At 41.7% G+C, this 26,608-nt stretch overlaps 2 protein-coding genes and 1 pseudogene across 2 annotated transcripts; 1 reads left to right on the top strand and 2 right to left on the bottom strand.

Annotated features, from left to right (window-relative positions):
- The first annotated feature begins 7,282 nt into the window (after positions 1-7,282).
- LOC111965529 (N-acetyllactosaminide beta-1,3-N-acetylglucosaminyltransferase 2-like) lies at positions 7,283-8,856 on the top strand (annotated as a pseudogene).
- Positions 8,857-9,694: 838 nt separating this feature from the next.
- On the bottom strand, positions 9,695-17,653 carry eif1ad (eukaryotic translation initiation factor 1A domain containing). Its single transcript, XM_023990399.2, has 5 exons — positions 17,485-17,653; positions 14,398-14,503; positions 14,065-14,173; positions 12,387-12,495; positions 9,695-10,403 (listed from the first exon to the last, which is right to left on the bottom strand). Exons 2-5 carry the CDS (start codon positions 14,485-14,487, stop codon positions 10,166-10,168), a joined length of 546 nt encoding a protein of 181 aa, XP_023846167.1. The 5' UTR covers positions 14,488-14,503; positions 17,485-17,653; the 3' UTR covers positions 9,695-10,165.
- Positions 17,654-17,938: 285 nt separating this feature from the next.
- LOC111965961 (cathepsin F) lies at positions 17,939-26,367 on the bottom strand. Its single transcript, XM_023990398.2, has 13 exons — positions 26,026-26,367; positions 23,876-23,986; positions 22,841-22,922; positions 22,652-22,719; positions 22,462-22,543; positions 22,232-22,345; positions 21,780-21,928; positions 21,050-21,146; positions 20,741-20,941; positions 20,517-20,581; positions 19,042-19,132; positions 18,872-18,930; positions 17,939-18,689 (listed from the first exon to the last, which is right to left on the bottom strand). The coding sequence occupies exons 1-13, from the start codon at positions 26,257-26,259 to the stop codon at positions 18,615-18,617; spliced, it is 1,428 nt and encodes a 475-aa protein (XP_023846166.1). The 5' UTR covers positions 26,260-26,367; the 3' UTR covers positions 17,939-18,614.
- Positions 26,368-26,608: the final 241 nt, after the last annotated feature.

Raw genomic sequence — 26,608 nt, 5'->3', positions numbered from 1 at the left:
AGGCCTCCTCCTTCATGTCCCTCAAGGTGTAGGGGGGATTCTCAATCTTACGTCAGAAGCTATTTTTACCTGCCAATTGATGATTGTCTATCAAACTGATAATAATCATTCTGCTTTATGCTGATCCCATTCATCTGTGTGACAGGTAAGGGTAAATCCAGCAAAATAGACTTTGAAAACTTCTAGCCACTAGGTGGCAATATTTTCATGTCTTATCTCTTCCTTTTTAGATTCATATTTTCTACCCCAGCAAAGTATATTGCATCCTCACACGTAACCAGTTTCCCTTTTATAGATCAAACAGGTTTTTCCCACAAAATTATTTCCTGCCTTAGTGTGGTTATTCTCTGATTACGGATAGTTATGCTTTTTATTGCCTGGAATATTGCTGGCATGATTCATCTGATCTACATTCCACTAGGCTGAACTCCATTACTTACATGGTCATCTTTATTTGATGCAGTGGTGAAAAAAGTACCCAATTGTCATACTTAAGTAAAAGTAAAGATACCTTAATAATAGAAAAAGACCCAAGTAAAAGTCACCCAGTAAAATACTTGTTGAGTAAAAGTCTAAAAGTATTTGGTTTTAAATATACTTAAGTATCAAAAGTATATGCAATTGCTAAAATATACTTAAGAATCAAAAGTAAAAGTAAAAGTATAAATAATTTCAAATTCCTTATATTAAGCAAACCAGATGGCACAGTTTTATTTATTTTTATTTATGGATTGCCACAGGCACACTCCAACACTCAGACATAATTTACAAACTAAGCATTTGTGTTTAGTGAGTCTGCCAGATCAGAGGGAGTAYGGATGACCAGGGATGTTCTCTTGATAAGAGCGTGAATTGGACCATTTTCCTGTCCTGCTAAGCATTCAAAATGTACTTTTGAGTGTCAATGAAAATGTATGGAGTAAAAAGTACATTATTTTATTTGCGAATGTAGTGTAGGAAAAGTTAAAGTAATACTACCTAAGTAGTACTTTAAAGTATTTTTACTTAAGTACTTTACACCACTGATTTCATGACAAGCATCAAATAGATAAATGAAGGGCATAATTAGGAGACATTATGGTGGTGATCTCACACCCTCACGCCCAAACTCAGACACACTTCAGAGACGGGTTGAACGGACTCAGAGAGAGAAGTGATGTTCTCTGTCAAAATGCCCCAGTACTGTACACACACTCACACAATTATTATGACTGTGGTATGTGGTTGTATCACTGAGCTATCTAAGATGAATGCACTAACTGTAAGTGGATCTGGATAAGAGTCTGCTAAATGACTAACATGTCAATGTCAACGTGATGAAATCATCAGATGTCTCATCTTCTTGTTGAATAAGATCAACCAACTCTGTTTATACTGAATACAGATGTATGGAGCACACCTCATTCCTGAGACGCAGAGAGGACTTATCTCTCAAAGCAAATGGACTGTGTAGTGAACACATACAATCTTGGTTTCTGCTGGGACAGTGACATAACCAATGTCTCAATCTGTTTAGTCGAGGTGGTTTCTGCAACACACACTTTGACATCATGCTTAACATTCCATACATTGCAGTGATTTGGGCATGCAGTTGAGCAGGTGTTTCCATATCTCGTAACTCCAGTTCTACCTGACAGGCATTGAAACCCTCAACAGTCAGAGACAGTTAAAAATAAATGCCTGGGAAGATTGTCTATGTACAATACAGGTGTTCCACAGATAAAGCACTGATACAATGCTGATAACAAACCATTGATTTGTGTTAGATCAAGGTGAAACTGGGAAAATATAGTGGGGCAAAAAAGTATTTAGTCAGCCACCAATTGTGCAAGTTCTCCCACTTAAAAAGATGAGAGAGGCCTGTAATTTTCATCATAGGTACACTTCAACTATGACAGACAAAATTAGAGAGAAAAAAATCCAGAAAATCACATTGTAGGATTTTTAATGAATTTATTAGCAAATTATGGTGGAAAATAAGTATTTGGTCACCTACAAACAAGCAAGATTTCTGGCTCTCACAGACCTGTAACTTCTTCTTTAAGAGGCTCCTCTGTCCTCCACTCGTTACCTGTATTAATGGCACCTGTTTGAACTTGTTATCAGTATAAAAGACTCCTGTCCACAACCTCAAACAGTCACACTCCAAACTCCACTATGGCCAAGACCAAAGAGCTGTCAAAGGACACCAGAAACAAAATTGTAGACCTGCACCAGGCTGGGAAGACTGAATCTYCAATAGGTAAGCAGCTTGGTTTGAAGAAATCAACTGTGGGAGCAATTATAAGGAAATGGAAGACATACAAGACCACTGATAATCTCCCTCGATCTGGGGCTCCACGCAAGATCTCACCCCGTGGGGTCAAAATGATCACAAGAACGGTGAGCAAAAATCCCAAACCACACGGGAGGACCTAGTGAATGACCTGCAGAGAGCTGGGACCAAAGTAACAAAGCCTACCATCAGTAACACACTACGCCGCCAGGGACTCAAATCCTGCAGTGCCAGACGTGTCCCCCTGCTTAAGCCAGTACATGTCCAGGCCCGTCTGAAGTTCGCTAGAGAGCATTGGATGATCCAGAAGAAGATTGGGAGAATGTCATATGGTCAGAGTTAAACCAAAATAGAACTTTTTGAAAAACTCAACTCGTTCGTGTTTGGAGGACAAAGAATGCTGAGTTGCATCCAAAGAACACCATACCTACTGTGAAGCATGGGGGTGGAAACATCATGCTTTGGGGCTGTTTCTGCAAAGGGACCCAGGACGACTGTCCGTGTAAAGAAAGAATGAATGGGGCCATGTATCGTGAGATTCTGAGTGAAAACCTCCTTCCATCAGCAAGGGCATTGGAGATGAAACGTGCTGGGCTTTCAGCATACAATGATCCACAACACACCGCCCAGGGCAACGAAGGAGTGGCTTCGTAAGAAGCATTTCAAGGTCCTGGAGTGGCCTAGCCAGTCTCCAGATCTCAACCCATAGAAAATCTTTGGAGGGAGTTGAAAGTCCGTATTGCCAGCAACAGCCAAAACATCACTGCTCTAGAGGAGATCCATGGAGGAAGTGGCAAAAATACCAGCAACAGTGTGTGAAAACTTGTGAAGATTACAGAAAACACGTTTCGACCTCTGTCATTGCCAACAAGAGGTATATAACAATTATTGAGATAAACTTTTGTTATTGACCAAATACTTATTTTCCACCATAATTTGCAAATAATTCATTAAAACTCCTACAGTGTGATTTTCTGGAATCTTTTCCTCATTTGTCTGTCATAGTTGAAGTGTACCTATGATGAAAATTACAGGCCTCTCTCATCTATCTTTTTAAGTGGGAGAACTGCACAATTGGTGGCTTGACTAAATAGTTTTTTGCCCCACTGTATATATATATATTAATTTTTTTACCATTTACTTTTTATAGCATTCTCTTCAGCTGGTGTTTGTTGGGGGTGGGCTACCGCTGAAGTATTACCAGTTCAAAGTGTTGTTGGTGCAAATAAACTAAAATCCAAGTTTATTTGTCACGTGCGCCGAATACAACAGGTGTAGACCTTACAGTGAAATGCTACTACAGGCTCTAACCATAGTGCAAAAGGTGTTAGGTGAACAATAGGTAAGTAAAGAAATAAAACAACAGTAAAAGACAGGCTGATACAGTAGCAAGGCTATAACAGTAGTGAGGCTACATACACACACCGGTTAGTCAGGCTGATTGAGGTAGTATGTACATGTAGATATGGTTAAAGTGAATATGCATATATAATGAACAGAGAGTAGCAGTAGCGTAAAAGAGGGGTTGGTGGGTGGTGGGTGGTGGGTGGCGGGTGCGGGACACAATGCAGATAGCCCGGTTAGCCAATGTGCGGGAGCACTGGTTAGTCGGCCCAATTGAGGTAGTATGTACATGAATGTATAGTTTAAGTAGGCTATGCATATATGATAAACAGAGAGTAGCAGCAGCGTAAAAAGAGTGTTTGGGGGGGGTTGGGGGGGGCACACAATGCAAATAGTCCGGATAGCCATTTGATTACCTGTTCAGGAGTTTTATGGCTTGGGGGTAAAAACTGTTGAGGTCTGCTGGGGTCTTTGACAATTTTTAGGGCCTTCCTCTGACACCGCCTGGTGTAGAGGTCCTGGATGGCAGGCTGCTTAGCCCRAGTGATGTACTGGGCCATACGCACTACCCTCTGTAGTGCCTTGCGGGTAGAGGCCGAGCAAATGCCGTACCAGGCAGTGATGCAACCAGTCAGGATGCTCTCGATGTTGCAGCTGTAGAACCTTTTGAGGATCTCAGGACCCATGCCAAATCTTTTTAGTTTCCTGAGGGGGAATAGGCTTTGTCATGCCCTCTTCACGACTGTCTTCGTGTGTTTGGACCATTCTAGTTTGTTGTTGATGTGGACACCGAGGAACTTGAAGCTCTCAACCTGCTCCACTACAGCCCCGTCGATGAGAATGGGGGCGTGCTCTGTCCTCATTTTCCTGTAGACCTAAGGAGAAAATAGACAGACAGCTTATTGACTCTTTATGTGAAATTCCATGTATTATTAGCCAAACCTCTAAAAAATCTACCTGGTCACACCTTTCTTTAATTAACAACTGGCAATGGCCTTTTCAACTGATTTTAACTGTATATTTAGCTATATTGTGGCCAGTGAGCATAGCCGCGAGAAGTAGCAGTGTTGAGGGTGCTGCAGCACCCTGTGATAAATCAATTGTTTTTTGTTAAATTAATATTATTATTWTWWTWTWTTTTTWWWAAATATATAAATAATAATCCACCAAATTAGGGCATTAGGTCTTTATTACTCCTGTATGAGCGGAGAAAAATCCTTGTTAGCGGAGCGGGACAAAAAAATCCTCAGCAGCACCCCCACCCCAAAACATCTTCATGCGGCCATGCCAGTGAGTGAACACTAATGGAACATTGACTATTCAGACTATAATTTCCTCTAAAATAGTATTAATAATATTATTATTGTTATCTCTGGAAGATAGTAGAAACGTTTTATTTTGTCATTTCTGTCAGTTTTGGTAGGTTTAGAATCAACAATGAGGGGAAGAGATACAAACTTGAAATACAATATTTGTTTAAAGATTTTGAAGATCCACCCCTGTCTCCCTAGAACCTAATGTATCACATCTCAATGGGTGGTCCAGGTGTCCTCTGACATGGCACAAGTGGAGGCTTGGGCCTTTCCTCTTTTGTCCTTAATTGCTCCTGTATTGCAAGGATGACATCAGAGTGCACCATCAGACCAACTCCTTGAATTACAAAACCCTTGAATTTCGCCATTGTGTTAAAAAAAAACACTGTTTTGCTCAAAAAATATTTTTTTTACCCTTAAGTGTATTTATACTTCCAATATCGTTTTTCAACTGGAAATATAAAAAAATGGAGTGGGACTTTAAACTAAATAAACATCAGTAACAAACGTATGGCATCTCTCTTGTTCTAATTTCTGACAAGTTGAGGGGGAGTGCCCTTCGTGTATATATATACCTGCAACTTTTTTTGCTGTATAGGTAAGTTCTTGCTCTACGGCATAGTTGTCGCACAAACGTTTGTGAAGGTGGAGGCCACTTCAGGGGACCATTAGGTCTCAGGGTCGTCTGAGAAGACCAAAGAAAATATCCTTTCATTTTTTTGTATTATTTGATTATATAATTTGCGTTTTGGTCGACTGTTTTTATATCAATTGGCACACGCGATGGATACATTGGGCATATGAAAAGGAACGCTTAAAGCCATATGGGAAAACGTTCGTTTCAAAAGAATAAATCGAGGTAGGTTATGGTGTAATTTACAAATTATTGAGTATGTTTACATGTACACTAATAATTTGATATTTAACTGATTATAACAGTAGGCAGATGTAATCACTTTACTATGTTTATCTTAATCAGCGTAAATTCAAAATCGAAGTAAGCACATCCCGATTAAAACACATGGTTTTCTGTGTAATTTTTCGAATTATTAGGACGTGTACACACCCTAATCGGTGTTCCAACTGTGTATTTGATCTGCGCATGTGGGAGCCTCACTCTTTAATTAAAGTGAAGTGAGTTTGGAACAACTGAGGTAGTTTTCACCTACAAACTTTATTATGTCCAAAACTCAAAATTGTATTAATTGGCCAAGGCAAAAGCTATTGTAATTAACTGAAATGTGTGAGTCACACCAGAGAGGAAGAGGCGAAGCGAGAGGGACAACTAATCATCAAGTGGCGTTTTTTCTTTGGCACGTAACATGGAGCACAGGGCGTGGATTAGCTAGAGACTGCAGAGCTCGACATTCAGGGCTGCCCGCTGGCCCGGCAACATCTGTCTAGAACGCCGGGACAGTTAATCAAGCTAAATTATCAAACTCCAAAACAGAAAAAAGAMATATAAAACATTGAAGACGTCTGACGTTTCACACTTATCAACCAGCATTCGGTTTCTAAGCAAAAAATATCAAAACCTTCCCTCTGCCTTACTTGAGTGAGCCCCGCCTGAATAAGCTACATCATTGGAACTCTCACCAAGACCGTCTCAGCGGAAGCAGGAAGCTCATAAATTCATCAACGCACGCATTCAAAACTGTTCCACTAGCTTTTCCGTCTTTTTTCATATCACAGTGATGTCATTATTAGCAAAGAAATGTTTACATAGACCTACACTGTAGAGCTGCTTGCTTGTCAAAAAATTACTATTATTTACACAAATCACTTGTTGGTTAAATACAAAATGAATATTGTAATAATGTTATTCTGTAGACAAGGCCTGTGCTATATAGTTGTTTAAAAAACAGATTGATTCCGGAAGCTGTTCATGAGCTATGTCGTTTATTTATCAGCTGAATTTTAACCGTGGCAAGAAAAAAAATCGGGAGCGCACAACTCATCACACAGCTGATGTCTTCTAATAAGCCAGTCACTGCTAACATTCCTGAATGCAATCAGCTGCATCATTCTTGGGAGAAGACATGTTTACTGTTGCCTTGTTTTCCACTTTATATTTCAATAGGCCTACACATCACACGTAATGTTTTTACATACTTAAAACCATACTAAATGACTTCAAATCAGAAGTAATTATTCTTAGTTAGTCATACCGCTGTATTGACTTAAGTGACAAAAGATTGCAATAATAAAATCATCCACCTCTTCCCTCCCCTCCTCTCTCACTCCCCTTATATCATTCATCCCTCTCTCTCCTCACAACTCTTACCCATTTCTTCTTCACTCTTCTCCAAATGTATCTGCCACCTCTCGCTCTTTCCTTTTCTCTAGTTAAATGGCACAATGCCGTTGCCGGTGGCGACGGGTGCTCCTGTGCCTGTGCTGTGCTCCCTGTGTCCTAGTAGGGTCTCTGTGTGTACATCACCCTGGCTGTGTGTTATGGTATGACCACCAGTACAGGCCTGAGCAGCCCTGCCCCTATCCCACAAATTCTACCAGAGAGCTTCATTGCACCAGGGCTTACCAGAAATGGCTACCTGGCCCCACACCCCACCAGCTCCTTCTGGGACCCCAAGCCCCACGGAGGGGCCCTCTGGAACCGGCTCCAGCTACACATTGACCGCCATTACAATCCCATCCTGATGCCCAAATCCAGCAAAGAGCACAATGACCATCTTGATACCAATAATAATAATGCTAACTATTTGTAGTTTTCCCTCCCCACCTTGAGTGCAGGGTTCTCTGAGATCGGGAACTTTACATCTCAAATGGAGGATTTTCAGGAGCTGCCCCTGCAGATGTTTGTGTACTCCATACACTTCGGGGACTACCCTGTCCTCATTGAGCCTGCTAAACTGTGTGGACGTGGGCTAAAGAAGGGGCAGTGCCATCTCCTACTGCTGGCCATCAAGACCCAGGGCCTGAACCTTGAGAACCGCCAGGCCACCTGGCAGACATGGGGCTTCAGGGGCGACGGGGAAAGGCGGGGTGGTGCCGAGGGTCTTCCTCCTAGGGAAGAACCATGTAGAACCCCATATGGACATCAGTGAGTTGCTGCAGCTGGAGAACCGCCACTACGGGGACATCCTCCAGTGGGACATCCTCCAGTGGGACTTCCATGACTCCTTCTTTAACCTCACCCTGAAGGACGTGCTGCTGTGGGACTGGCTCTCCACCCGCTGCTCCATGGCACGCTTCGTCTTTAAAGGTGACGACGACGTCCTGTTGCGGACCCCTGCTCTCTTAGACTACCTCCGGGAGCAGAKGATCCAGTCAGGGGGGCCCAGGTCAGAGGGTATGAAGGGATTCATGGTAGGGGATGTGATACGAGCGGCTGTCCCCAACAGAGTCAACTCTACCAAGTACTTTATTCCTGATAGTTTCTATAAGGGGCTGTACCCTCCGTACGGGGGTGGGGGAGGTGTGGTGTACTCAGGGGAGCTGGCCCTGCGGCTCAACCGTATCTCCCGGAGAGTTCACCTGTACCCCATTGATGATGTCTACGTGGGCATGTGCCTCCATAGGCTTGGTGTCCACCCCATCCACCACCCCGCCTTCCTCACCTTCGACTTCCCCAAGAAAGAGGGGGTAGAGCGGTGTGCGTACCACACTATCTTACTGGTACACAAACGCAGCCKTGCTCAGGTGATGAAGCTGTGGTCAGAGATAATAAGGAGCCAGACAGAGTGCAGCAACACCATCCTGAGAATGGAGAAGGAGAATACACTTCTGATAGATCCATTTAGTGTGAAAGACAACGAGGGACAGGAACTTCTGACAGATCCATGGGGTAGTTCTGGAAATTCAGCTCTATAGTGAGGTAATCACTGACTGGCATAAAACTGACAAAGGTTGGATGGTGATGGAAAAGGAATGCTACCACTTGAGAATAGGGAAGAGCCTGCAGGGCCTTCTGAAAGACCCTTGGGGTATGCCGGAAACTTCCACTCCACACTGAGGTAACCACTGACTGGTTGTTATAAAACTGAAGGTGATTGACTGTCGAGAAGGTATGCTGCCATTTGAGAATGGCGGAGATGCAGGGCCTTCTGGGAGAACCACAGGGTACAACTGGAAACTTCCACTCATAGTGAGGCATTCAGACTGGCTTTCCTATCATAGAAAACAGACATATGGTGATTGACTATCAAGAAGGTGTGCTGCCACTTGACAATGGCGAACAGTACCAATTATTACTGTAAACACAACAATGTAAAAAACCCGAGGCTACATTTGAGAAATAGTAGACCGGCTGTTTTAAAACTGACTCAAATGATAGATGGAGAAAGGTATGCTACCAGCTGAGAATGGCCCTGTAATAAGGCCACACAATGTGAGAAACGTGGACCTACATTTGAGAGAAATACTGGATGTTGAAGAAACGTTTGTTTGGAAGTATTTATTGAAGTATAAACCAGAATGACTTAATTGGTAGTCATCTGTGATGTATGTCACTACATACATGTGCATTGCATACATAGCTCAACTGCCTCCTATTGAACAGGTTGTGGTTCCTTGCTGTGGGCATGAATTCTCATGCTCAGTTTCTGGGCTCGGGGGCTAGTTATGAGAAAAAAAGATATTAAGGGGTTAAGTCAGATTTATGAGGTGCAACAAACATTTTTAGATACATCGATTTTACTGATTTAACCACTGCCAGTGCATAATTGCCAATTTAGATCTGAGGTTTAGGTATTAGAAACAGGTTAATGAGTAAATAAATGTGCAAATAACCCTCTGACAAATGTTGTGCACTCTGAACATTAAACAAAACTTTAATCTTTGATTATATAACAATGAATCAGACATTAGACAAATGTTTAATTAAATAAGTTTTTTTCTGATGAAAGACCACAATAAAGATTTTATTACACAATCATTATGTACATAAATTATGACCTCTTCAGTCAGGAATGTCATGGACCAGTTCAATATTTCAACAATTAACCTACTTTTTAGCAGTTTAGCAAAACATGCTAATGTTCCTCTCTAGGACAAGTGGTATAAGTATGATATACCTAACCTATTATGTCCATGGGATGCTAAGTTCAACCACCAAATAAATGGTAAAATAGCAGGATTTTCTGTTTGATTGGATTCATGGGGTGGGACTGGAGTATATTCCACAACTTATTCTTCAGCAGCAGTGTATTCTGAGGGCGACATTTGAGTAAACATTGTGCACAGCAGTGTACTGTCTGTTGTAAAGATTTCCCCACTAAAAGCTGRTCTCCACTTTATCCTCTTCCTCCTTCTCATCCTCACTGTCTTCCTCACTCTCACTGTAGTGGACGTTACAGCGGTTGGTGTTGACGAAGAGGTCGCTCTCGTCATCCTCTGAGTCAGTACTGTGATCACTCCCACAATCCTCCTCTACCTTCTCCCTTCTCCCCTCCCTGGGCTGTGGTACATCTGTTCTCTCCTCCGATGGGGGCTCGTCTGTGAAGGCCTCGGGCCTAACAGAAGACACAAAAAAAATGAAAAAAAGTGCCAGCAGAACTAACTTAATTCAGTTATAATTTAACCTTTGTTTAATTGTCTTCTCATTCACAGGTGACGTGTGTGTGTGTGTGTCAGAAAAAACAACCTACCACATCCTGTTGGGATAAAGATCATTTGAAATAATTTCTTCATATTTTCACAAGAGCAGGGGGGGAAAATGTTTAAATCTGGTGTGGTGGTGGTGGCCTTGTAGTTACTATGGCAAGGTAATAGAAGTGCTGACTAAAATGGGGTTTACTGGCTACATGTGTTTCTGCATGTTAATTCTATACGTGGATGTACAGTTGAAATCAGAAGTTTAAATGTATTTGGCTAAGATGTATGTAAACTCAGTTTCACAATTCCTGACATTTAATCATAGTAAAGGTTCCCTGTCTTAGGTCAGTTAGGATCATCACTTCATTTTAAGAATGTGAAATGTCAGAATAATAGCAGAGAGAATGATTTATTTCAGCTTTTATTTCTTTCATCACATTCCCAGTGGGTCAGAAGTTTACATACACTCAATTAGTATTTGGTAGCATTGCCTTTAAATTGTTTAATTTGAGTCAAACGTTTTGGGTAGCCTTCCACAAGCTTCTCACAATAAGTTGATTGAATTTTGGCCCATTCCTCCTGACAAAGCTGGTGTAACTGAGTCAGGTTTGTAGGCCTCCTTGCTTGCACACGCTTTTTCAGTTCTGCTCACACATTTTCTATAGGATTGAGGTCAGGGCTTTGTGATGGCCATTCCAATACCTAGACTTTTTTGTCCTTAAGCCATTTTCCCACAACTTTGGAAGTATACTTGGGGTCATTGTCCATTTGGAAAACCCATTTGCGACCAAGCTTTAACTTCCTGAATGATGTTTTTAGATGACGCTTCAATATACATCTACATAATTTTCCTTCCTCATGATGCCATCGATTTATGTGAAGTGCACCAGTCCCTCCTGCAGCAAAGCACCCCCACAACCTGATGCTGCCACCCGCTTGCTTCACAGTMGGGGGGGGGGGGGGGGGGTGTTCTTCGGCTTGCAAGCCTGCCCCTTTTTCCTCCAAACATAACAATGGTCATTATGGCCAAACGGTTCTATTTTTGTTTCATCTGACCAGAGGACATTTCTCCAAAAGTACGATCTTTGTCCCCATGTGCAGTTGCAAACCGTAGTCTGGCTTTTTTATGGCGGTTTTGGAGCAGTGGCTTCTTCCTTGCGGAGCGGCCTTTCAGGTTATGTCGATATAGGACTCGTTTTACTGTGGATATAGATACTTTTGTACCCGTTTCCTCCAGCATCTTCACAAGGTCCTTTGCTGTTGTTCCTTTGCTGTTGCACTTTTCGCACCAAAGTACGTTCATCTCTAGAAGACAGAACGCGTCTCCATCCTGAGCAGTATGACGGCTGCGTGGTCCCATGGTATTGTTTGTACAGATGAACGTGGTACCTTCTGGCGTTTGGAAATTGCTACCAAGGATGAACCAGACTTGTGTAGGTTTACAATAATTTTTCTGAGGTCTTGGCTAATTTATTTTGATGTCAAGCAAAGAGGCACTGAGTTTGAAGGCAGGCCTTGAAATACATCCACAGGTACACCTCTAATTGAGTCAAATGATGTCAACTAGCCTATCAGAAGCTTCTAAAGCCTTGACATCATTTTCTGGAATTCTCCAAGCTGTTTAAAGACACAGTCAACTTAGTGTATGTAAACTTCTGACCCACTGGAATTGTGATGCATTGAATTATAAGTGAAATAATCTGTCTGTAAACAATTGTTAGAAAAATGACTTGTGTCATGCAAAGTAGAAGTCCTAACCGACTTGCCAAAACTATAGTTTGTTAACATGAACTTTGTGGAGTGGTTGAAAAAATGAGTTTTAATGACTCCAACCTAAGTGTATGTAAACTTCCAACTTGAACTGTATATACTGAACTACTATGGGTCCAAGGTGCACTCACCAGAGTGTGAGTTTCTGCAGGTGCTGAATGTGGTCTCTGTAAAGTATGAAGCTGATCTCTCCCCTCACCTTCTCTCCCTCCTCTATAGGGTCTACAATCACATAGTCACCTGGGAGGGGGGAGAGCGATGCCATGTTTACAATAACAACAAACCAATACTGCGAGGAACACAAAGACATTCATTGTGTTCAGTAGAAACCAATCCAGAGTGCTTCTGTCAGTATGACATTGAGGTGGTTGAACCACAAAAGAAAGCACAGACATACAGGTATGCAGATAACATATGCAAACTAGCCACTCAAATTCAGGACAATCAGCCTGCTTTAGTGTTTGACTGCCACTGGTACTCACACAGGAGCAGTTTTTTTTAATCTGCATTGAAGTCTAAGTGGTTTTGCCGGGCTGCCTACGTCTGAAAAAGCCCCCCAGTTTCTGGTCTGGGGTGTAAAGTCACAAGCTCTGCTGGTCGCCTACTGCGTAACAAACTAGCAGTGCCAAAAGCCCTGGTCTGTCCTAGAAAACCAACGTAAATTACAGCCGTTTACAGCTCTAAAATGTGTTTATTAGTTCCATCACCACAGCGAATTATTTTCAAGTTCACTACAAATCGAGGTATTTAATTAAATAGTGATCCATTCTGAAGACTACATTTGTCGTCACACAGGACCAAGTGCTGACAGACCAATCACAGGCTGACAGGCTACGAGGATGCTCGCGTCCTCATGCACGTGGAATTCATGTGGTATCTGTTATAGATGCCGAAGTCAATAGCAACGTTGGGTTGATGCGCTCAGGAAGGATGAAAATGACTTCGTCGACCATGATCCTTTGCTAGTTACGGCCATTCTCAAATACTTCCAAGTTTCATTAGAGGTTTTCGATAGGAATACGTGGATGACATCAGCGCTATCACTATCTACTGGTTTGAATGTCTATGGTCCAAACGGTACAAAAAAAACATTCAGTGTAAACTTAAAAAGGTGCAATATTCAGAAGTCGCTCCACCATTTCCTAGTACATTTTATACAAGTATGCCTAATTTCAGTTTATGCTACAAAACAAGCAGCCATTGTGTAAAGAATCATTGTACCATCTAAACTGCTGTAAAATATATTTTACATAAGAAAAAATATTGTATTTTCAGCTGTTTGAAGCTGTTGTACAAAACCGAATGTAAAAGACCCAAAAAAAGCAGTCACTGGTACTTCACGTTATTTCCCGTTAAGTTTAGTTTTTGCATCTTTTACTTTAGGTTTTGTACACCTTCAAACAGCTGAAAATCTAACATTTTTGGTTATTGGAAAGATATTTCACAGCGGTTTAGATGGTACAATGATTCTCTACACTTAGTGCTCATTTAGTCACAAACTGAAATTAGGCAAAAATCTCAGAATTTTAGCAACCAGGAAGTGGCTGAGCGATTTATGCATATTGCACCTTTAATAGTGGGAAGCATAGAAATAGCGCACATAGAACAGATCTACCGCGTCGGAGACCTGGTTTCAATGTGATCTTTAACTCACAATTCTATTTGACATTAAACATTTAAAACCACATAAAGTATATTGAAAAGATAATTGGCCTATATATTTTAAAATAAGATCTTTAAAAACAAAACAATAACCTTAAGGAATAGGGTGCCATTTGGGATGCACTCTAGTATAAGGGGACATGTTACCTCTCTTAATCCAGAGGTTCTTGCGGAATTTTGGGGGCATGCTGATCAGGAAGTTCTCCCCCTGGGCCGTGACAGCCTCGTGCAGGTTGTTGCCACGACTACCAAGAACCTGCATGGAGACAGGTACAGAGAGAGGGGATTTGTATGACAAACTGGTAGAATGTGCATGCAAAAACAGGTAATTAACTACAGGTGCAGCTGAGATAAATGTGTGTGTCAGAGTCAGCTTACATGAAGAAAGACTTAAGACTTAAAAGACTTTAAAAAATCTAGGCTAGTCTTTGTTGTGTGTTCAGTAAAACATCTGTCATGTCTGACAGCACAGTTACTAACCCTCACGATCTGTTGGTTCTCTGTAGGTGTGACGTAGTCGTCGAGTGTCTGCTCCTTGACAACATGCTTGCGTTTAGTAGCCTGTGACATCGTTGAAGTTTGCCAGCTGTGGAAAGATCAGTTTTCATCACCACTGTTGTTAGTCAACTGTTCTTTATGAATGTCAGGAGGACAGAATAAGTTACAGATAGCAAAAGTATAATGAGAAGTACAGGCTGCTTCATTCAGAGCACCTGTTTTGACCTCCATATTTTAAGCAAAAATAAAAATACATTGTGGAGGGGGCTTGCCTGTTTTGCATGTTATTTTGGCATTAATACGTGTCATATCAGTTTGCAAACAATGTAAAAAAATATATATATAATATATGGTCATCAAATTTGATCAGTTCTTCATTTAAGTCACAACAATAGACAAACAGTGTGCTTAAACTATTAACACAAAGTATTGTATTTTCTTGTCCATATTGAATACATCATTTAAAACATTCACAGTGTAGGTTGGAAAAAGTATGTGAACCCCTAGGCTAATGACTTCTCCAAAAGCTAATTGGAGTCAGGATTCAGCTAACCTGGAGTCCAATCAATGAGACAAGATTGGAGATGTTGGTTAGAGCTGCCTTGCCCTATAAAATAAACTCACAAAATTTGAGTTTGCTATTCACGAGAAGCATTGCCTGATGTGAACCATGCCTCGAACAAAAGAGATCTCAGAAGATGTAAGATTAAGAATTGTTGACTTGCATAAAACTGGAAATGATTACAAAAGTATCTCTAAAAGCCTTGATGTTCATCAGTCCACTGTAAGACAAATTGTCTATAAATGGAGAAAGTTCAGCACCGTTGCTACTCTCCCTAGGAGTGGCCATCCTGCAAAGATGACTGCAAGAGCACAGCGCAGAATGCTCAATGAGGTTAAGAAGAATCATAGAGTGTCAGTTAAAGACTTACAGAAATCTCTGGAACATGCTAACATCTCTGTTGACGAGTCTACGATACGTAAAACACTAAACAAGAATGGTGTTCATGGGAGGACACCACGGAAGAAGCCACAACATTGCTACGCACATCTGAAGTTTGCAAAAGTGCACCTGGATGTTCCACAGCGCTACTGGAAAAAATATTGTGGAAAGATGAAACTACAGTTGAGTTGTTTGGAAGGAACACAACACTGTGTGGAGAACAAAAAAAGGCACAGAACACCAACATCAAAACCTCATCCCAACTGTAAAGTATGGTGGAGGGAGCACAACAGAATGGCTTCAAGAGAAGAAAATACACCTTCTGGAGTGGCCCACTCAGAGTCCTGATCTCAACCCAATTGAGATGCTGTGGCACGACCTCAAGAGAGCAGTTCACACCAGACATCCCAATAATATATTGCTCCAAAATTCCTTCTGACCATTGTGCAGGTCTGATCCACAACTACAGAAAACGTTTGGTTGAGGTTATTGCTGCCAAAGGAGGGTCAACCAGATCTTAAATCCAAGGGTTCACATACTTTTTCCACCCTCCACTGTGAATGTTTACACAGTGTTCAATAAAGAAATGAAAATGTATAATTGTTTGTGTGTTATTAGTTTAAGCAGACTGTGTTTGTCTACTGTTGTGACCTAGATGAAGATCAGAACAAATTTTATGACCAATTTATGCAGAAAGCCAGGTCTTCTTCTTACAACTGTATATATCATTGAGTTAATAAAGCTGCATACAAACATGGTCTCTTTTTTGTTTCCTTGAGTAAGGCAGCTCCAAAATGCAGGTGTTTCAGCCTAGCTCAGTGCTTTCTGTGGTGGTGGGGCAAGCCAGCGGAAAATACGGAGCGTTGCGCATTGATTGGCTCAGTGTTCTGTCACTCATGGGGACACTACGTCACCGCCAAGTAATCAAATCACTTTATATCCACAGTAGCTTTGATTGGACTGATCATGTCAACATCATACTTTCAAAATCTTAGCTAGCAGTCATCATGAATCGAGTCGACATTCTACTGGCAAATCCTTGTCATATGAAGAGAAATAATGAARATGCCAAGGATATATGTACACGGTAGCTAAGAATACTAAGTGTATGTTGTGCAGTAAGCTGTTAGTAGCCCATGTGCCTTACCATAATAATTTGGTCTATTTTCACAATTTTCTGACTTGGTGGTGCACATATAATCAGTTTTTTGAGAAATGTAAACATCGAATATTGTAAGAGCTTTCATTGTCTGCTTTATTTATCCTACGGTTCTGACTTGGTGTACAGGGAGAACACTAAGAACGGCCCATGTTCTGAATTCTGTCGCTTTACATTTCAAAAGTTAAATAACTAAATATATAACTAGGCAAGTCAGTTAAGAATAAATTGTTATTTACAAAGACAGCCTACAGGGGAACAGTGGTTTAACTGCCTTGTTCAGGGGCAGAACTACAGATTTTTACCTTGTCAGCTCGGGGATTTCATCCAGCAACCTTTCGGTTACTGTCTCAACGCTCTAACCACTAGGCTACCTGCTGCCCCATATTGTCTATGATTGCCTCTTATCTGCTTGTCGTCTCCTTATACCCTAGTTTGTACATCTCAATTCTCAGTAGAAACCACATTTGTTTAATAAAGTCTGCCAAAAGGCACTAAATGAGGCTGAATAGAATCGCTGCCAGACAAGGCTCCGCTGATAGCCAGGTGTAGCAGTGGTATAGTAATTAATGTATGGTTTAGTGTTGTGGCTTTGCTGGCATGCATCCCAATTTTTTTTGCCCCACAAAGATTTACATGTTAAAATAGCCACTGACAACAGGGTAGCGTTTCAAAAGGTCAACCCTTAGCGACGTTAGTGTGACAGCTAGCTAGCTAACGTTACCATCAAATGTATGTTTTGTTTGGGCAAAGTAAGTGGCAAGCTGTCCCACGTTAGTTATGTCAAGCAGAAATGCCGGTATCGTACCAACACAAATGGCTAATTGTCAGAATTATGCTTGCTTTTAAATTGTGAAATTATAGAAGATTAGACCATATATTATTAACGTTGTAATTGCTAACTAGCTAGCAGTTTTCACTAGAGTTAGCACGCACATAAACTTAAAATTAGCCACTTGCTACATACCTTGTAAATCTGAACTGCAAAAAACTTAGTATCTTTACTGTAGATCAAAGATTCTGGATTGTCAGATGGCATGTGAACTTTGAAAAAGACCTGTTATATCAAATATTAGTTTCCAGCAGCGAAAAAACACATGTGCTTCCTTTCCTTTTAGGCACTGCTGACGTAGCTATTCTACTCCAGTTGCATTTTGGGAGTTTTAGTCGTTTTCATGTACGGGGCTTGGCTGTATTCAAGAACCGCATGCTTTTGTGAATATATCGTTTCTCCAATGAATCAACCAACATACGGTGGATATTGACTTCAGAAATTACATTCCACAATGAATAATGGATAAGATATTTTTTTTATTAATGGATCAAATATTTTTTTTATTAAACCTTAGTTTGTCTAGTTACACAGCACTGCAATATGTAACAGATAATAGGCTACACATCAGTCAATGTATGATCCTTTTAAAATAAAATAAAAACATGCAAACCCATTCATTATAAGTACTTGCACAGTGAAGTTGTAAGTTGTAAACGAAGGGGAGAGATTGACGTTATGTGGTATTGCACAGAACATGTTACAACAGACGGAAAGTCTAGCAAAAATACACAAGCATTAATTCTACACTAGAGCATCAGCACAGAGACTAGTCAGATGCAGGGGAACATAACAGACACTAAACAGCATGGCTGAGGTCTAAATATATGACATCCCCTTTATCATTATGACTCTGTTATTGTAAAAATATGACCGAAATTACCTCTGCCTAAAACACAGCAATTCAATTAAAATATCCTTAAAGGCTAGTAGTAAAATCACAACAAAAGATCAGTGTTACCTTAGAACTATAGCTTCATCGGAGCTGGTTTGTTTTGAAAGAGAAGAATGAGGTATGAATGAATGCTGCTTCCCCTATTTAAGTAAGCTGTCAGCAGGTCTTCCAGTGCATTGTGCAGTGTTCTGACTACACAATTAGGGGGGTAGGGTGGTGAGTAACGTTGCAGTTCTGTCAGTTTGTAGGTAGTGTGTGTCTATATGTTTGGGGGGGTGTAGGATTTGTTTTTTTATCCCAGGTGAAGATTGGAATAAAATATTATTCAGATCACGTGTGTGTGTGTGCACGCGTTTGTGTGTCATATCGCCTAGTTCACAATAGCAGATGAGCACATCTTGTTGATTCCACAGAGCCTGGATCCTCTGTACAGGTAGTAGTAACCCTGGAGGGAAGGAACACACAACAGGACATGTCAGTCAATTAATACACAAATACACATGTCAAATGTTCCAAGAGTTCAGGCATGACTAGGTATTATGCATGCATTGTAAACAAATACACTCTGTTTACAAATGCACGCATAATGGCTAGTCATAGAGGTTCAGTGTGACAGCTTTCTGTTACCTGTTCTCCATAGTCCTCTCCCCAGCTGTTCTTGATGGCCCAGAAAGGTTTGCCTTGACCTGTACACAGAAACAACCAGACACACATGAGTCACACATTCAGACTCATCACAGTGTTGTTATTAAGATAAGTTAATGTAAGGTAAATGAGTAGTTAAGTGTCAGTCTCACGTTCTCCGTAGCCCACGAGCAGCACTGCATGGTCAATCATCCAGGGGTTGCAGAAGATCTTCAGAGGGTGGGACACACCCTTCCTGTAAAACTGAGGACAAACAACGAGAGAAAAGCAGGTGGGATTAGATAGATGGATACTAGTCACTTCATTGTTCAGTTGTGTTTTAGTGATGCTAATTTAAGTTACATTAAGAAAGATATGACAGGCCTCCCGAGTGGCGCAGGCGCAGCGGTCGCAGTACTTGAGGCATCACTACAGACCCGGGTTCGATCCCAGGCTTTGTCACAAATGGCCGTGACCGGGAGTCCCATAGGCTGGCGCACAATTGGCTCAGCATCGTCCAGGTTAGGGTTAAGCGGGCGGGTGTAAAGAAGTGTGGTTAGGCAGGTCATGTTTCGGAAGACGCATGACTTGACCTTCGCCTCTCTCGAACCTGTTGGGGAGTTGCAGCGATGAGATAAGATCCTAATTGGATATCACAAAAAGGAAAAAAATAAAAGAAGAAGAAGAAAGATATGGCAGTGGTGTTACCTGCAGGGGTTGGAACCAAAATTATTTTCCAATCGTTTCATTCTGGACAGAACCACTTTTTTTTTGTTTCGTTCCACTGTTCCGACCAGCAAAATAAAGTTCTGAACCGGTTCAAACCCTAAAAAAGTACCGGTTTATATTGTTCCTTTCTGTTCCTTTTTTTATTAATGTTTTTTACATTTAACTCATTAAATTACTTCACCAATCAGTGCGGAAAGAGCAGGCAAGCTAGTTGTTTACATGTGTGATGGACAGACAAGTGTAGCCTATGGCGCAAGATGCGACTGAAACTTTGCAGTTGGGGAGAGAGCGAGAGAGGTTTGAGGAGGAGGCTTGAAGCACTGGGCATCTTGTTATGACATATATTGTATGAATTAGGTCCACAGAATTATACCTAGGAGAAGTGGCTTCTATGTAGGAACTTTGAACGTCCATTGAGCTAGCTAGCAAACAAACTTGATTTAGCTAGCTAACAAGCTTGTGTGTGCAGAGAATTAAAAACACCTTTTTGTAGTTAATAAATCCAATGTGATCACTAGGCCTATAGTATCCTTAACTAGCATTGAAAAAGTTAATCCATTCTTCTCTAGCTAATAAAAAATCTCTCTCCCTCCCTATCTTCTGAATCAGGCCTGTAACGTCAGTATAGTAGCCTATGCTTCAAAAATAGGAAAGGGGCAGGTATTCTAAATACACACAGGTGAAGATTTTCAGCTTGCAGGCAGACACTGGAATACGTTTCTGAGTGACAGAGTGAGGGCTTTGCATAGGCGCTTTGTTGCGTTTTGTTGTGGGACTAGAAAAAAATGCCTGGAACGTAAAATAACGTTATTAACCGTTCCCATGCTTTTAAATGAGTGGTTCTGTTCCGGGAACAGTATGGATCACTTTTATTCCAGGTTCCGTTTCTGTTCCATGAACCCATTCAACCCCTGGTTACCTGCATTGCGAAGGCGTTTAGGGCCACAGATACTGGTCCATTCTCAGCCAGCCAAGCAGCAATTTCTAAACATAAAAGGGGAAGGAAACCAAGATTAACACGTGGCCAACCCTCCTCCATATGTACCGCATCGTTCAATCTTCATCCAATCATTCAACCTATCATCAGTGTCTTTATCTCTGTGTACCCTACCCTCTCTCTCTTTCACCTCTCCTCCCACTCACCGTTCTCGTCCTTGGACAGCTCCACGGAGCTGTTGATGTAGGCAGTGACTTTGTCGGTGGTGAAGTCACAGCTCTGCTTCTTGCCGGTGTAGGTGTAGTCAGTCTCTGTCTCCAGACCACCCAGCTTCTCAATGGCTTCATATGCATTTGATGGAAGGCCGCCCCCACACGCCTGGTCCACAGTATCACAGTCCACCAGCTCTGTGGGTGATAGGACATTGAACCAATCAATTCAAAACTGTTATGGAGAAAAGGGAAACTGTACTGTTGTACAGGTAAGTGTATGATACCTACTATGCGTGTGCTTACCTTGCTCAGAGAGAGACACTAGTTTACCCGTTTTCACAAACCACTGGCCCTCAATGTTTCCTGTCACTGAGAATGCCCAGCAAGAACCACACATGCCCTGCAATACAAACACAAGCCACATAATCAGCCATACACACACACAGGCATTACCTACCTCCATATTTTCCATGAATTGTGTCATACCTACAGTATGAATGAAAGTATGACTTTTGCTTACTTAAACTTATGTTTAGTGAAGCATCAAAGAAGAGTCATGAATACTTTGAATGCTATATAAAGTATTTTTAAGTTGTTATTTGTCCAATAAATAAATCCATAAATCCAATCATATATACACATTTACAGTCATAGCTGTAGTCATCTCCAGTCTGTAAGTGTCACGCCCTGACCTTAGAGATCCTTTTTATTCTCTATTTGGTTAGGTCAGGGTGTGACTAGTGTGGACAATTTATGTTTTCTATTTCTTTGTTGGCCTGGTATGGTTCCCAATCAGAGGCAGCTGTCTATCGTTGTCTCTGATTGGGGATCATATTTAGGCAGCCTTTTCCCACCTGTTGTTTGTGGGATCTTGTTTTTGTGTAGTGCCTGTGAGCACTCCGGTACTTCACATTTCTGTATTTGTTTTGGTGAGTTTCAGTTATTAAAACATGTGGAACTCTACGCACGCTGCTCCTTGGTCCACTCATTTCAACGAACGTGACAGTAAGACCATCTCTAAACCCTGTCCTACCTGGTTCTTGACAGGGCTGACAGCTCCATGCTCCCTCCAGTCCCAGCTAGGCGGGGCAGGGCCATGGGGCATGGCTGCAGGCTTCATGGACTGCTGGAGGTTCTGCTGGCTCAGCAGGGGGTTCAGGTACAGAGTCCTAAACTCCTCCTCTGGACGGTGAGAGACAGAGGTTAGAGGGAGGAGAGGAAGAATATTAGGATTATTCACAGTGTACAGCTGAGGAGTTGTACTGTAGCCTTTTGGAATGAGCTATGTAGAAGTGGAATTACTCAACAGGTTAACTAACTCTGCAAAGGAACATGTTTCAAACTGTCACAGAATCACACACACACACAGGATGTTCTGTTGCTCCACAGAAGAGCAGACGGTGACCTCTTCGGCATGCTCAGTGGATGTTCTGGAACTGCATCGGGCTTATTGATCTGCATTCCCACACATGCACACACACACACCTGTGAGGTCGCTGAACTTGGTGACCCCGTACTCGGCTGTGCCCAGATCCAGAGACTGGAGCTTCTCAGCGGTCTTCAGGTTCTCATGGAAGATACGCAGCCGCCAGTCAGTGTCTGTAGCAGCAAAGGTCAGAGGTCAGACAATGTTATGTTAAGATGTTTTACCTTATCATCTGTGGAGGTGGATGGACGATGTTGTGTAAAAAATGTCAATCCATCATATCTCTCACCCTCTTGGCTGCTGTAAGTCCTATTGTATCTGACCATGAACTCTTTGAACTGACCCAGAAGCTCCACGAAATACTCTGTCTCCTGTCACAAAGTATAAGTTAATTATTGACACGTAAATGAAATATACGCATACAGAATAAACAAAAAAACACACTCAAACACACATACAAGCGCTACGTTTTCTATTACCTCAACTGGTTTGCTGGTGGAGAGGGACAGAAATTCTACTTTGTTGGTCTCAACTGGTTTGGGATCAACTGAAACACAAGCATCATGAAAAACAATTAGATGTAGCTACGAGTATTTATAGAAACAATCCTAAACAAATAAAAGCACAAAGGTACATTTAGTTCCCACAGTTAAACCTTTGACACTAACCTGCTGGCTGGCACTTCTGTTTGAGAAGGGTGGACTTGCTCTCCCAGGGAATGTCCCAGACCTCAAACACACACACCTCCGTCTGACAGAGAACATGTCAGCGGAGAAAACATGGTTAGTGAGATAATCTGTGTTTATTTTATTGGGCTTCTGTGTTCATGACTTGTTTATAAACAGTGTAATGGACCACCCACACAGAGAGTATGGTGAATAAGGTGCAACAGAGTCTCTTCAACATCAGGAGGCTGAAGAAATTTGACTTGGCACCTAAAACCTCACAAACTTTTACAGATGCACAATTGAGAGCATCCTGTCGGGCTGTATCACTGTCTGGTACGGCAACTGCACCGCCCGCAACCACAAGGCTCTGCAGAGTGTGGTGCGGTCTGCCCAACGCATTACCCCCGATAATAGAATGTAGTGTATGTTTGTGTGCGTTTCAGAGAAATGCCTGTGTAAATGATTCCCGTCATGGGAATAGTAAAGCACATACATATCCTTTGTATGCGACCTAATGTAAACATCCAACAACAGTCTATTTCTGAACCTATACAGAAGTTAAGTAGAGGGGGGAACACTATGAACACATTGTGTCCTTGACCTTGGAGACATTTCCGATGAAGTTTCTGCTAAGTCATGAAAACAAATACAGCAGGCGAAACAAATAAGGGGTAGCTGACTGCTTGTGCACATAGCTGCAGCAGGGGATAACAGTGTGTAAAATTCATGACAAGTTATTTATCACAAGGTCCTGGTCACATGACTAGGGGAAGGGAGAACAGACGGATAGAATAATAACCTACAATAGACCCAGATACACACAATGGTCTTGATACTGGCCACTTCAGTGTTGACAGTTTATTTCCATTCGTGGTTTAGGTTTAGCCAATTTTCAATATTGTAAAACGTTGGGTTTTGATTTGATGAGGAGGACTGACATTAGTTTCGCTGTATTTTCCCTATAACACTATCTCCCTCCAACAACCCACACTGTTATCATCCCAGGACAGAAAAACAAACCCACACAGGCCTCACCTTCAGGTTGTGTTCCTCTGGGTAGAAGTCACAGGTCATCAGTCTGGCAGCCTTCTTACACTGGGTGTTACTTAGCTCCACCGTGAAGCTATATCGGATACCCTTCACCAGCTACAAGACAGACACACACAGAGACAACATACAGAGACAACACACAGAGTCAACACAGAGTCAATACACAGAGACAACACATATAGTCAATACACAGTGAAGGTTGGCCTCTTTGAAAAATAAACTAAATCAACTCTGCGGTTGTTGTTTTGCCATCTGGCTTACAATTTAGCTCTGACGTCACTTTCAAGACCAATATATTGCATTTATAGGCCTAGCTAAAGGGGCTGATTATGCTGGAAAATACAGGTCTCTTATTCAGCAGAGCTCTAACTGGCTAGGAAACATATAGTTGACTTCACTAAAGCTCCCATTAAGAAACATATAGTTGACTTCACTAAAGTTAATCTGAAAAAGTAGTTCACTACATCCAAACTACATTGTGAAGAAATTTCATATGTAAATCTGAAATGTCAGGGTACAAATTGCAAGACAGATGACTTTGGATTCATATGTTAACATATGTGTAATTTAGCCTATTAAACACAAAAACTATGTTTCAAGTAAGAATTAGGCAGGTCAGACACCGAGAAGGAGATTCTTGCCTACTTCACCCATATTTTATTTTTGCTAAAAAAAAGTAGTGTGTAGTTCCAGTAGTTAGCTACACTGCTACATGGCAACAAAAAAGTAATTAACTGGCTCAGAGCTGATATGATTGTCACGGGTCTCAGGTATGTGTAATTTGAACTGACTTGTCCAGAAGGGCCCGTGCAGAGCCGAACACAACTGCTCCAGTAGAGAGAGAAAGACATTTTATTATTTATGCTTTTGCTCTTGCTTTTCACTAGAGTGGAGCGTGGCCGTGTAGCTTGTAGCTTGTTGTCCAACTTTTTAGACCCTTGAAGACCTCTAGTTCAGACGCTCTAGAACAGGTTGGTGGGTTCTGACGTAGGCGGCCGCATATCTCCTTTATGGCTGGTTGTTTACATTCATTTTTTATTTAATAGGCAAGTCAGTTAAGAAAAAATATTATTTACAATGACGGCCTACCCCGGCCAAACCCTAACAACGCTGGGCCAATTGTGCGCAGCCCTATGGGACTCCCAATCACAGCCAGTTGTGATACAGCCTGGAATTGAACCAGGGTCTGTAGTGATGCCTCTAGCACTGAGATTCAGTGCCTTAGATCACTGCGCCAAACAACATAGCATGGCAGCAACACATGAAAACACAACATGGTGGCAACACAACATGACAACAACATGGTAGCAACACAACATGGCAGCAGCACAACATGGTAGCGACACAAAACACGGTACAAACATTATTGAGCACAGACAACAGCACAAAGGGCATGAAAGTATAAACAACAATGCATCACGCGAAACAGATTGAGTCTTTGATTGAGTCTTTGAATGAAGAGATGGAGATAAAATGGTCCAGTTTTCGTGTTTTTTGCAGCTCATTCTAGTCGCTATATAGCTGCAGCGAACTGAAAAGAGGAGCAACCCAGGGATGCGTGTGCTTTGGGGACCTTTAACAGAATAAAAATGTTTTTAACCTTTATTGAACTTGGCAAGTCAGTTAAGAACAAATTCTTATTTACAATGACGGCCAACCCCGGTCAAACCCTAACGACGCTGGGCTAATTGTGCGCCGCCCTATGGGACTCCCAATCACAGCCTGGATTCAAACCAGTGCCTTGGACTGCTGCGCCACTCGGGAGCAGTGACTGGGATAACGGTTGTTGTATGTGGAGGATGAGGGCTACAGTAGGTATATCAGATAGGGGGGAGTGAGGCTAAGAGGGTTTTATAAATAAGCGTCAACCAGTGGATCTTGCGACGGGTAGATAACCAGTTTACAGAGTAGTGTAGAGTGCAGTGATGTGTCATATAAAGAGCATTGGTGGCAAATCTGATGGCTGAATGGTAAAGAACACCTAGAGTAGCCGCTCGAGAGCACCCTCGAACAGCCCACGATACAGTATTATCACCTACAACCACAATGGACATTCACTTGATTTTAGGCTATTATTATGAGATAAAAATATATATATAAACAAATAACATTTTCACAACACTGGTGTAGTCTACCTGTTTACTGGCAGAGAGGATCTTGCTAACTCTACGAACGTGCATCGTATTGGACCCCATGTTATAGCGCTCCTCTGCAAACTTCAGTGCCTTCTTCAAACCTGGGTCGTTTTTCGACAAACGGACAGAAGACCCGGGTGCCCCCATTAAAGTGTCATCCAAATCGGCCAGAACCGAGGCCAAAACCGCCAGGGTTAGGCAAAGGATAACGGGGCAGCGAAATCCGAAATCCATCCTGTCTGTCTGTAGAGCAGAAAAAGTCAAAGGGACAGTGAACGGTAAGATTATAAAACGGGATGTTTGTTTTCCCAGTTAACTATCATCCGACATTGCGACAAGAAATCAGCAGACCAGGGTTGCCAGGTCAAGCGAGAATTTCTAGCAAATGACCACTCAAAACCTACCAAAAGGCCTGAAAACGAGCACTTTTTTTTCACAGCAAGAGTTGCCATATCTATACAATAAACCCTTTTTCCATAATGTTATCGAGACAATTAAGAAGGAATGTCATAGTAACTTGTAATGACGTTAGAAGAAAAATTCGGGTTTTCTCAAAATAAGTATTGCAATCTATGACATTTGA

The sequence above is a fragment of the Salvelinus sp. IW2-2015 genome, linkage group LG6.2 (genome assembly GCF_002910315.2).
Source record: "Salvelinus sp. IW2-2015 linkage group LG6.2, ASM291031v2, whole genome shotgun sequence".
Taxonomy (NCBI): domain Eukaryota; kingdom Metazoa; phylum Chordata; class Actinopteri; order Salmoniformes; family Salmonidae; genus Salvelinus; species Salvelinus sp. IW2-2015.
The sequence above is the reverse complement of the archived record's forward strand: the minus strand, read 5'-3'. Positions and strand labels throughout refer to the sequence as shown.

Coding starts and splice junctions, on each gene's coding strand:
- LOC111965961 (XM_023990398.2), bottom strand. CDS start 26,259: ATGGATTTCGGATTTCGCTGCCCCGTTATCCTTTGCCTAACCCTGGCG. Junction 22,346..22,461: donor GACTTACAGCAGCCAAGAGG/GTGAGAGATATG, acceptor TTGCTGCTACAG/ACACTGACTGGCGGCTGCGT. Junction 19,133..20,516: donor TAAACGCCTTCGCAATGCAG/GTAACCAGGGGT, acceptor GTTTGTCCTCAG/TTTTACAGGAAGGGTGTGTC.